This window comes from Electrona antarctica (assembly GCF_951216825.1).
Source record: "Electrona antarctica genome assembly, chromosome: 6".
NCBI lineage: Eukaryota > Metazoa > Chordata > Actinopteri > Myctophiformes > Myctophidae > Electrona > Electrona antarctica.
The window spans coordinates 35,930,338-35,942,364 of NC_136811.1; the positions used below are offsets into that span (position 1 = coordinate 35,930,338).

At 40.5% G+C, this 12,027-nt stretch overlaps 2 protein-coding genes across 3 annotated transcripts in view; one reads left to right on the plus strand and one right to left on the minus strand.

The window, feature by feature from the left end:
- The first annotated feature begins 1,672 nt into the window (after positions 1–1,672).
- Positions 1,673–3,629, plus strand: tnfb (tumor necrosis factor b (TNF superfamily, member 2)). The gene is made up of 4 exons (XM_079503991.1): positions 1,673–1,943; positions 2,162–2,222; positions 2,340–2,399; positions 2,719–3,629. Exons 1-4 carry the CDS (start codon positions 1,755–1,757, stop codon positions 3,168–3,170), a joined length of 762 nt encoding a protein of 253 aa, XP_079360117.1. The 5' UTR covers positions 1,673–1,754; the 3' UTR covers positions 3,171–3,629.
- A 3,684-nt stretch (positions 3,630–7,313) lies between these two features.
- gabbr1a (gamma-aminobutyric acid (GABA) B receptor, 1a) overlaps positions 7,314–12,027 on the minus strand; it is a gene marked incomplete at its 5' end in the record, with an annotated part of 66,480 nt that continues 61,766 nt past the window's right edge. For both annotated transcript variants that reach the window (XM_079504078.1, XM_079504079.1), the window contains 3 exons: positions 7,314–7,644; positions 7,735–7,878; positions 9,037–9,165. In XM_079504078.1, the coding sequence (XP_079360204.1) occupies positions 7,360–7,644; positions 7,735–7,878; positions 9,037–9,165 (558 nt within the window). In that variant the 3' untranslated portion in view covers positions 7,314–7,359. The remainder of the gene's footprint in view (positions 7,645–7,734; positions 7,879–9,036; positions 9,166–12,027) is intronic.

Consider the following 12,027-nt stretch of genomic DNA (forward strand, 5'->3'; position numbering starts at 1 on the left):
CGGCACAGAATCTGTGGCATTTTAGATAGCAACATCATTGTAATTATTAGTATTTTGTTTATAAATATGGTTTTTTTAGGCAACTGTGATGATTTAGAAGGCGTGAACTGAGTGAAGATTGTGTGGGGGTTAAAGAAAGTAGAAAGTGATACTGAATGAGAAATTAAAAGCGATAAGAAAAACAAAACTTGTTGTTGTGGACATTTTCTGACGTGATTTTCTGACTGCGTATCATTTCCCCTTCCAAACATTCACAAGCAGTCAGATGAGAAAGTGGAAGATACAGAGAAACCATAGCATCACAAGGGAAAGGTTATTGAAACCTGTTTAACTGCCTGGTTTTTACTTGGTTGCATCACCGATCATTACCGAGTCAGAAAGGAATGCTGACACACTATTTTTAGACATTCTGAAAAGTGTAAACAAATATATAAATGTACAGTAGGCCTAGTAGTTTTGAAAATAAAATCTCCAAAAATAACTATTAATAATAGTAATTAATCATTCAATATGTCTGGAATATAGATGATCCACTCACTATAGGCTATACTCACAAGTGCTCTTTTCAGCCTCAAGTTGCTTATTACGCTTTTAAGCGTATTAAAAATATGAATGGGTGCCTGGCAGCTTAGCCCGTGAAACAAAAAACAAAAAAGGTATTACAGTAATGGTACGTAATCAATAATTGTATAAGAACAAAGCTACACCAATATGACAGAACAGCTCTTGGCTATTTTAAGGATATTTGACAATTTCTGGAAAAAGAGACAAAATGGAATCGCACTGCTCACTTTAATAATCCCTTCAGGATGGAAACCTTACAGTACACTAATTTTCTGGTGACTCAACAAACATTGTAGTTTAAAAACTTGTAGTTTCATGGAATTTCAAAAACGTTTTAGATAGACATTTATATTAATCCCTGTAAGATATTCAGGTGTCACAGCAGCACTGCGCAGTATAGTAGTCTTTGTTGACCTAACCATCTGGACTGCCTGGGTACACATTTTTTGGAGAAGGAATGAGCAATTAAGGTGTAAACCGCAGCAGTGACAAACAACATTCCCCTGGTGAAAAAACTCACTTGTCATGACTCGTGTGTGTGTGTGTGTGTGTGTGTGTGTGTGTGTGTGTGTGTGTGTGTGTGTGTGTGTGTGTGTGCGTGCGTGCGTGCGTGCGTGCGTGCGTGCGTGCGTGCGTGCGTGTGTGTGTGTGTGTGTGTGTGTGTGTGTGTGTGTGTGTGTGTGTGCGCATGCATTTGTGCGTGTGTAGCCTGCTTGCCTGCGTGTGTGTGCGTGTGTGTGTGTGTGTGTGTGTGCGTGCGTGTGTGTGTGTGTGCCAATTACATCATGTCATTTTTATTTATTGTTTTCAAAAGCTGAAACTAGGAACTACTAACCACTTTCCCATCCTCAAATGTTGCGCTTCCCATTTGATACCGCAGCCAACAGATTTCTGTTCGCTCTCTTTCCCTCCCAAAAGCATAGCGGTGTCTCCGTGGCCCATGGGTCGCTCTACTGCCTGCTGCACTGTCTCCACTTACAGTGTGACATCACTGGAGTTTCCCCTTTTGTAGAAGCAGCTGCCGCAGCATAAATACTACAGCCTCCCTGGCAGAAGTTCACTTAACACAATAGGCATATCGTCACTGCACACTGGAAGCACTTGGAGACACTGGCTATTTGCACCAGATATTTAGCTGCCAGAGGGTTTCTTTACAGAGCAGACAGTAACAGCTCAGTGGCAGAGACAACATGGTGGCATACACAATGACATCAGGAGACTTGGAGACTGGGCTTGGTGAGAGAACAGTTGTTGTGGTTGAGAAGAAGTCATCCCTGGGGTGGCAATGTAAGGTGTGCTGGGCCATCCTCATTGTGGCCCTTTGTGTAGCTGGAGCCCTGTTGTTTGCTTGGTACTGGAATGGAAGGCCAGAGACAATGGTAAGGAATACTTACCTGTCTGTCTGTCTGTCTGTCTGTCTGTCTGTCTGTCTGTCTGTCTGTCTGTCTGTCTGTCTGTCTGTCTGTCTCTCTGTCTCTCTGTCTCTCTGTCTCTCTTTCTCTGTCATAATTCAGAATGATGTAGCCTAGCTGGCAGGTTAAAAACGAGAGGTGCTATACTAATACTAATTTACTCTTTGATTTGTCTTTTGTCACAGATGCGGCCTGGCCAATCAGAAGCACGGCAGGAGCAAAAGCAGAACGAAACTTTTGCAACAGGTAAATGATTTGCGTTGTTGCTCTTTCCCAAATGCTGAGTATTGAATTCAACATGGGATATTTTGAGCCCTTACGGATCATTTGAGACAAGTTCCTCTCTTTTTTCCCTTTCCTTAGAACCCCACCACACATTGAGGAGAATTGGCAGCAAGTCCAAAGCAGCCATCCATTTAGAGGGTGAGTCATAGTCAACCTTGACTTATCTTTCTGCAAACAATGAGTCCATGGTCTAGTTTTTCCACAGCCTCTCAAACTCTTTCTCTCTCTCTTTTGAGCACAGCTTCTCATTTAGAAGTGGGTTGGCCATGAGGAAGTGACTGCACAAGTTATTTATTGCCTGCCTGTTATTTTAAAACATACCTGACTTCCACATGGCCTACCTGTGGATTACTCACTTCTGTATTACACTATCTGCTAGCTCAAGATGTTCTAGCTCAAGATGTTCTAGCTCAAGATGTTTCAAAGTCTAAACATGTTTTTGTTTTGTTGTTTCTAGGCGGCTATGATGAGAGCAATGTATTAAAAAAACAGGTGGAGTGGAGGAAGGATCAAGGTCAGGGTTTTGCTCAGGGTGGATTCGGACTGGAGGACAACCAAATCATTATCCCGCAATCCGGTCTCTACTTTGTCTACACCCAGGCATCTTTCCGGGTCTCCTGCAGTGACGAGGAGAGTGCAAGCAAGCACAATGCACCACTCAGCCACAGAATCTGGCGTTACTCAGACTCCTTGGGCAGCAAGGTTTCTCTGATGAGTGCAGTGAGGTCAGCATGCCAGCGTGCTTCTCAGGAGGACAACTACAGAGTGGGAGAGCGCTGGTACAATGCCATATACCTTGGTGCCGTGTTTCAGCTGCGCAAGGGAGACAGACTGTGGAGCGAGACCAATCAGTTGGCAGAGTTGGAGTCTGAAGGGGGCAAAACATTTTTTGGTGTGTTTGCACTTTAACACATGAGAGTAGGAACTTAAGGGAATGATTATAATAGTAACAGCTGTTACTAACTATGCTGTGGTGTTTACATACCCTATGTTTTATGTTAAAACTCGTTAGTCATCGTCATGATGACATGTTATCTTAAGATCTCCATGGAGATTATTTTCATGTAAATACTTTTAAACTGCAACAGTTTGGAATATTATGACTATTTTATGCACTTTTGTACATTTTTATATAGACCAGAGATTGTAGGGTAAACATTCTGAGCCAAGTGTTGACACAGCTCTTCACTGGAGAGTGCAGATTCATGGATTATTGTAATTTATTGTGTATTACTCAATAGTATTGCCACTTATCATCATGTATTATATTTATTGTCTTTATTTATATGTCATCAGGATTTGGTAAAAACAGTGATATTTATATATATTTTTATGTGTAGGCCTACATGAACTTGATTTTTCATTAAAATGCAGAAATGTGCTCAAGTTTATTGGGTTAGGTTTATTGTCTGTTATGTTACAACACAAACAGTTGAATCATCAAGGCGCCAAACACCAAGACACCAAACAAACATCTGCGGTCGAATAGGCAAACAACTTTGTCTAGCCTAGACAGTAGCCTGCACTTTACAGCAAGCAAGCTTGTCCTATTATTTGGCAAAGCCACAACGAAATGCCTCCGCAGCCAGCAAATACTTCCTCTGTGAGATCAGACGGGACGAGGGGAATTTCCTTCTTTTTGTGTCTTTGTGAGTGCTGTGTCAGGTGGAGGCCCACATAAGCCTCAACCCAGAGCGGGTTTTCCCCAATGACGCCCCCCCCCTCCCTCCATCCTTCCCTTCGTCCTCCTCCCTCACCCTCGCCCTTCCCCTCCCTCCATTTCAGCATACCTCATCTTCAGTCAGCTGCAGAGGAGGAGGAGGAGGTGCTGCAAATGACGGGGAGGGAAGGAAGTGGATGGGAGGCTGGGGAGGTGGTGAGGTGCTTACATGCAGCTGCGCTTTTTTACATTGTCACATGCTAAATCATACAAACTGTCACTGTCGCGTGGAAACCTTGCATGTCCAAAACCGTTCCTTTTTTATATATAGGCCTATATATATATACATCATTTGTAAAAATAGCTGATCTACAAGCTTACAACAGCTCTGATAGTGACGTGTTGCTATTTTCACTATAGCTTTGTGTGACACGTACTACTTGTATGATGTAGGGCATATATTTACGTATGTAATACATGTACAAAACAAAACTCAAAAGTTGAAAAATAGAGATACAAGGTTTCTGACCGACAGTCAGGCAAACTGTACTGTATGGGTTTGTCTGTCCGATAAACATCCACTTATTGTCGTGCTAATGAGGTTATTATGTTCCCATGGCTCTGTATGCAGGTGCTTATTGTGTTCAAATCTATTTCACACTGTCACACATTCCTTTAATGATCTCATTTAGGAGGTTGGTGGGCTTTTTTATGGAGTGACTCTGGCAAATCACACTGCAGAGGAATTATGTTTCACGAATAGAGAGACTGAGCATATCCCCTTAGAAATAGAAAATAAATAAACAATTGATGACATCTAGTGGTTGACATCCAAGTGCTTTGGGACTATACTATTGTAATCAAGAGGCACCCCGTTAAATGACTAAATCAGTCAACATAGGAAATGTAGTGAACCCATAAAATGGTGCATAGTACCAAATTATACTGTATTAAAGTTACAAATATTTGGAAGATATGTAGAAAAAACAACAACATGAAGCTGTTTATAAAATTATATCAATGACATACTTTTCCAAAAATGAAACTAGATAAAGTGCCCCTCGGGGCACAGGTCTCCACCAGGGCAGGTCAGGTTGTGGCCTCCTGGTGGCGCTATAATAGGCCAATGTGAAAAGGGTGGCATTTCTTCTTACACCTTGGATGGTTGGATGATTTGAGGCATTTTGTTCCAAAAATGTGTTTTGCAAAAATCCACCTGTTGGTGGTGCTATAACAGGCCAATGTGAAAAGGGTGGGATATATTTCTCAGCCTAGTAGGAAAGTCTGTGAAAGATTTCACCTAAATTGCACGCTGCGTTCATGATTTGAAGCTTTTTGTTCAAAACGGGCCAATCCTGCAAACTTTGAAAGCCAATGTTAGCCAATTAGGATGGAATATGAAATATCGGACAGATCTGTCTTGAACACATGACTATAGAGATACTGTGTAACGATTTGCGGGATTTTTGGACAGAATCTGGAGGAGTAATATAAATAAATGAGTTTTATAAAAGTTGGCCTCCTGGTGGCGCTATAACAGGCCATTCTGGAAAAGTTTGGGCAGAGGTTCATCGTCATCAATCACACACGCACGCACGCACGCACGCACGCACGCACGCACGCACACACACACACACGGACGGACGGAGTGCAAAACGTATTCTCTCTCCATGCCTTCGGCCTGGTGGAGACAATAAGCCATGCTCATTTCAGCTACCATGAGAGATGATAATGAAACACACATACTGTAACCCAGTGAAAAACAATTGTTTTATTTGACCATAGTATCCATATAATTTGCAGACATAGAATCTGTAACATAGTAACATTTAAAATTTTAGATAAGAGTGAATACAAATATTTTCAAATCCAGCTATATTTGTCATACATGTGCAAGATTATAGAACATTTCTTAAATGATCTTGGCATTCATATATTACACTGTCCCAGGAACTATACAGTTAATAAATATGGGCTATTTCATTCATCTATATCTTGAGACTACATTATGTCTTACTTCTCCATACCCTGAGCTTAAGTGTATTCATCACAACAGCAACAAAACAAGTAAGTCAAACATAATTTTGTCCAGTTAAAGTGCACCATGAATAATATAGTATTTTAAATTTATTTGCCAAGGTGTCAGGTCTCACCTGCCAATAAAGCTGGCTAATGAATGAAATAGTACATTCAGATTAACTGCTGAATAAATATGGAGCATCAGATTCCTTTACATATCATTGTTTGATATATTGTTTTGTAGTTGTACAGTATCATACAAAATGGAAAAAAATGGCAAAACACCCAAAAATATACTGCAGTGGTTGTGACTGCTTGTGGCTGTGTTTCAGAACACACATATCCAGATTGTCTTGTGGGAAAGAAAATGCAGATCATCCATAAAAAAGAAATGACCATCATTATGTGTAATTATTAATTGTGTATTATCTTTTATATATACAGCCGTGTAAAAAAAAAAGAAATCAACAGTTTTGGAAAACATTTTTCCATTGGCAAACACTATCAAAAATGTATAATACATAAAGTTGATAAATGTATCCTACCAAATGAGTCTCATTCTTGAAAGTTGGTACATCAGTATCAGTATAAGGATTTTATAAGATACAAAGTTGCACTTAAACATACAGTCCATACAACAGATATCCACACCTGCCCACTTCCTTAACCTCTTTTCTTTATGGCTATAGAATAATGCACATTATCGCTCTTCAGTGAATTCAGAATTCTTTTTTTGCGTATTTAGTGTCTCTTCAAAGAATACTTAACTTTAATAGAAACATCAGGGGGAGGAACAAGGAATTGTACATTGCTATGTCCCTTGATAAATTCAACAGATTCCACGACTGAATCCCTCCAAAAGTTAACAAACGAAGTGAACGACAAATCCATTACAAAACAGATTACTGCTATTACACGTATAATAACAATATCAGCAAGTACTTTTCTAGTTGACAAACTTGAAAGAGGAAAAAGGCGGTAATAGATAGCAAACACATACATAAAGTTCTCCTATTAAAAAGCCTTGACATAAAGGTTCTACAACAGAACAGAATAACAACAGGAGAGGATTGCTCGAGAGATCTGTCCATTTAATAGGCCTCTGAAAAGGCTGCTGGGGATGTGCCTGTCTCTTGTTTTATCTGTCACCAGTGCCTTACAAGTAGGTTGTACCACAGTGAGATTAACTGTGAGCGCGGGTGTTATCTGCGTGATTCTCCCAATAGCTGCAAAGTGTAAAGCACTCCTATTAGCCTATTGTATTTGTGCTTCCGTGCCGTTACGAAAACATTGCCATTGTGCTCATCACCGAAAAACAAAATAAAAAGAAGTGAGTCACAGTGTCCCCCTGTGTTTGTGTTCCTTCTGCGTGATGTACTGCGCCCAGTACCCCACCCCTCCATCCCTCAGGGGTTGGCTTTATTTATACAGCAGGGGGATCTGACTGTTGTGACAGTGGTTGCGGGTCATCTTGCTGTCTGCCTGGTAGACGTTGGACGAGTTGGAGAAGGAGGGCGGGAGCGCGTGATTGTCTGTGTTGGGATTTGGGTATCCGGGTGGCGGAAGCATGGATTTGGGGTCCGGTTGGGACGAGGGCGGAGGTGTGTTGTGGTTCTGATTCTGGCCCGTCGAGGGTCGTCTGCGGTTGCGCAGGGCTTGCCTCTCGGCCAGCTGGTTGCGGAGTGCCGAGACCCTCTCCTCTTTCTGGGAAAACGCAAAGTTCCATTTGGATGAGGTCCATGCACTTGTTTTAGTGCACGTGTATGTGTATGGGTGAACAATGTATGTACTTACCTCCTGAATGATCTTCTGCAGTTCCCTGTTCTCTCTCTCCAGCTGCCTGGACTTCTCCTCGTCGTTGTTGTTGGTGGAGGATCCAGTCTTCAGGGTGTCCTGTTGCTCTGACTGCCACTCTCCGCGGGTGATCAGTCGGCGCATCTGATCCAAAACAGTAACAGGAAGTCAATAAACTGGACTCAAGCCTAATAGTTGTGCACCGCTGTCACGTGACAAAAATAGGTGACCTATAAGCTCCCAATGCATTGGATCGTGATGCGTCGTGAGCTTGTAGAATTTACAAGCTCACAACGTCCAACGTACAATGTAGATATAGCTTATTTTTGGCCGAAGACACCGACATGTAACTAAGTATAATTTAAGCATCAGACAGAGCAGGGAAAGGAGGAAGTCCAAAAATATACGAAGGGAGGATGACCATTGTGTTGTCGAGGCTGCCTTTGTCTAGACGACTATTTTATTTTTATTACTGAAGAACAGGGCAGGGGTGCAGTCCACTCAGCATTTTCCGAGATCGACTAAATGTAGAAGGAGAGAGAAACGTAATGTAGCAGAACATTGGGGGGGGGGGGTCCAGAAATGTGTGACTGAAATATATTCTCATACACGCACGCACGCACGCACGCACGCACGCACGCACGCACGCACACACGCACGCACGCACGCACACAGAGAATAAATTGGATGTAAAAGTTGACATCAACAAGGTATCAAACCTTTCATCTCATATAATTTGCTCATTGTGCAATTGGATAGATGAGGTGTTACTACTTTGTACCGAGGGCACTGCACTGCAGACACATCCTCAGTAAGCTTCAGGTGCTGCTCACTCACATTCATAACACTGCTGCATTGTGGACAATGTCTCGTCAATGAATGATTAACCAAAAGGGATATTTCCCTAATATAGGAAATATCCCTTTAAATCTGTCATTTGGTTTCATATTGCGATCCATCCTGTTTCGTGTGCTGTAAGCATTACAACCATCAACATTTATTTTGTATACTCGGCCTTATGCATCTGCTGTATTGAACATCCCCAGAATAGGGATGTTGGGGTTAGCGTTTATTTTCAGTGTGCAGGCAGCTGTTCATTCACAAAGAGACAAATTTAAAGCGCAGTATTATGCGTGTCTTAAGTACCAGGTCTTATTACTTAACTTAAGACCTGGAGGCGTGGTCAATGCTGTTTGGCCACTCAGAATAGCCAAATGGCATTGATCACGCCTCCAGGTCTTAAGTTAAGTAATAAGATCTGGTACTTAAGACACGCATAATACTGTAAAGAGTGAGGCGTACCTTGGGCACAAAGAGGACCACAAGCGTGATGTAGGCAGAAAAGACAATTGCCAGAGAGGCAAAGGCAAATGAGGCATCCTGCTGAGATGTAAGGATCATAGTCACTGGAGCAGTGATCATGCACAGTACCTGAGTGAGGGAGAGAGAGAGAGAGAGAGAGAGAGAGAGAGGGTTGAATAAAGTAGTGTTTCATGGGTCAGGACCCAGTTTTGGGTTGTGGAGCAATTCTTATGGGTCGTAAGTAAATTGAAAAATATATATATACATTTTCAAAACTTTGTTTTACGAGTTTTTTGTTTTTCAAAAATCAACATTTTACTAAATTAAAAAAGAAGAATTAAAAAAAGAAGTCCATAAATGTAAAGGAAACTATATATAGTGAAAATAGTAGATCTACTATCTATTTGGGTCGAATGTTGGAACAAGGAATAAAAACTAAATAAAAAGATGGAGAGAGTGTAATAGAGATGAGGTGCAGGGTGGGTGGGGTGCTTGGCTGAGGAGTCACATCTATACAAGCAGAAGGCATCTGTTTATCATTCCGATTAGGGCCCCCATGTGAAAACTGTATTAAAAAGTCATGAGTGTTGTGGCACAGTCACCCTTATTGTCATCTCATCTCCAGATCGGCGGCATCACAGCTCAGCAAAGAGGAAGGAGGTTCTTATTTCCCCAGATATCATTAACTATTGACATTGTCATAAACACAGCTGTGTGTGTGCATGTGCGTGTGTGCGTGCGTGCGTGCGTGCGTATGTGTCATCATAATTTACGTTATGTTGCATTAGACTGGTCTCATATTATGCAGCAACATGATGAAATTAGAACACTAGGATGTTTGTTTGGCCACATATCACCGTCTCATAAATAATCACGAACGACAGATCAATGATGAAGTCGATGCCTTCGCTAATTACATCACCACGGCTTCAAATAATTCATAATGTGAGTCAACTGTTAAAGGAGTAGTGAAAACATTTTACAGTCTGTTTAGAGAGAAGACCGCATAGCTTGAGGCTGACAGAGACATTAACTCCTTGGACACTGAGCAAGCCACTGCAATTGGAATTAATTCACATCACTTTCAAGCTTGTATGTGTGTCTAACTACTAAACTAAGTGTAAAATTCCAGCTCTTTCAGCAGAAAGTGCATCTGGATGATTCACTGGCTATTAACAGTTGCGTAACAATTTCTAGGGTTGTGCTGTGCATTTGTGTGAAGTGTGTGAAGTGCGTGCGTGCGTGCGTGCATGCGTGCGTGCGTGCGTGCGTGCGTGCATGTTTTAAGGCTGGTCCCACTATGATAAGATGGAAAAGTATGACTTGAAATGAGAGCGATAGTAGCGATCTATACTGTATGATTGTGGTCTGATGGTGTTTCTGTCGCTGGAATATGCAAAAACGTACTGGATAACCAGTGTGTGGTACAGAAGAACATTTTCTAATGGTGTGGGCTTCTACAGTATGGGTCTTGTACATTACTGTTTAATTATGCATCTGTATGTTCTGTTGAATGTATACTGTAATTTATTTTTCCTTTTACTGTTAGTGTCTGCAGTTGTAAGTTTCTTTGAATCCTGCATCAGATAATTTTAACAGTCCATGGTAACACTGTTTTGTTGTGTTTGGTGACTTTATGTTTACTATATGCCCTGAAAATAATAAAGTATTAATCATAAGAAAGGCCGCTCCCACTATATGGTATGCTCTGATCTCAAAGTGATCTTGTAGTCTGTAACCACTAACCAGTAATAACCACTGTTCATACTATTGTACACATGCATATTGCATATCATTTCTGTCTGGTGGATACCTCATATGTCCTAACCTGTTACCTTTTAGGATTCAAATTAAAAAAATAAAAACTACAAGCTTGTAAATCTACAAGCTATAGATATACCATTTTAGCTACTTTTGTATGACACCGAAGTATGAGTATGAGGGCATTAATTACGAAAGAACATAAAAAGAAATATGGCGAAAGCAGCACGACAATAACATAGAATTCTACTGAAACTACAGTACTACTGTGGAGGGCGAAGTTCAGTTGATAACTGATGAAAGATTATGAAAATGCAGGCAAATCCACCGCTTGGTGAAAAGCTCAGATAGATTTTAACTTATAATGATGCCAAGAGTTCAGCCTCTCAATAAAGCAATGAAGGTGAGCTATCATGTAATTCACAGATTGTCTTTGGCTCCCATGTCTCTCTACTCACAAGTATTCCCCCAAGCCTTTGCTCTTTTCTCTTTTGGGAATATAGTACATTTACAGAGAGTAAATTTGTTCCTGAAGTAGGGACCATCCGACAGCATTTCATTACTTTCACCAACTATTGATCTTGTCTGTGTTTTATGTTTTGTTTAGTATGTCTTTAGCCTATACTGTAGGTCAATGTAACAATAATCCAGAATCGGACACCAGCTGTATAGTCACAGCTACTGTAGCAATATATGAAACTGTCCAGTCTCTATGGTGACATTAGACATACAGTTGGAGGCCATCGATATTGTCCTTTTCTTTTTGCTGAGGTTTGCGTGATCTGCGCAAAAGGACACCCAGGTGAAAAAGTAATGTATTTTAATATATTAAAAATATACTTTTAGTACGTTTATTATACTGAAGGTATACTTTTGTACTAAAAGTATATTGGTACTTTTGTCAAAGCATGCTAACAGTACATTTCTTTCCAATACATTTTTTTACAAATATAATCAGAGTGCATTCAATATATATTTCTAGAAAGTACATTGAATGTCAACATAATTCTAATTCAATTAAATGTACTTTTCAAAAATGTATTCTGATAATGTTAAGCTTTTGTTGAACTTAAGTACATTTAATTTTAAATATATTTTAAACTATTGTATTTTAAGTTCTTATACAGTATACTCCTAGGAAAGTATCCTCAATATGCACTTATCTTAAGATATACTATAATATGCATATAAAAAGTATACTTTTCACAAATACAATCAAAATATGTTCAA

What these genes read in the sequence shown, in the direction of transcription:
- tnfb (XM_079503991.1), top strand. Translation starts at nt 1,755, where the DNA reads ATGGTGGCATACACAATGACATCAGGAGACTTGGAGACTGGGCTTGGT. An exon ending in ATGGAAGGCCAGAGACAATG is followed by an intron (nt 1,944 to 2,161) that starts GTAAGGAATACT and finishes CTTTTGTCACAG; the next exon opens with ATGCGGCCTGGCCAATCAGA. An exon ending in GAACGAAACTTTTGCAACAG is followed by an intron (nt 2,223 to 2,339) that starts GTAAATGATTTG and finishes CCCTTTCCTTAG; the next exon opens with AACCCCACCACACATTGAGG.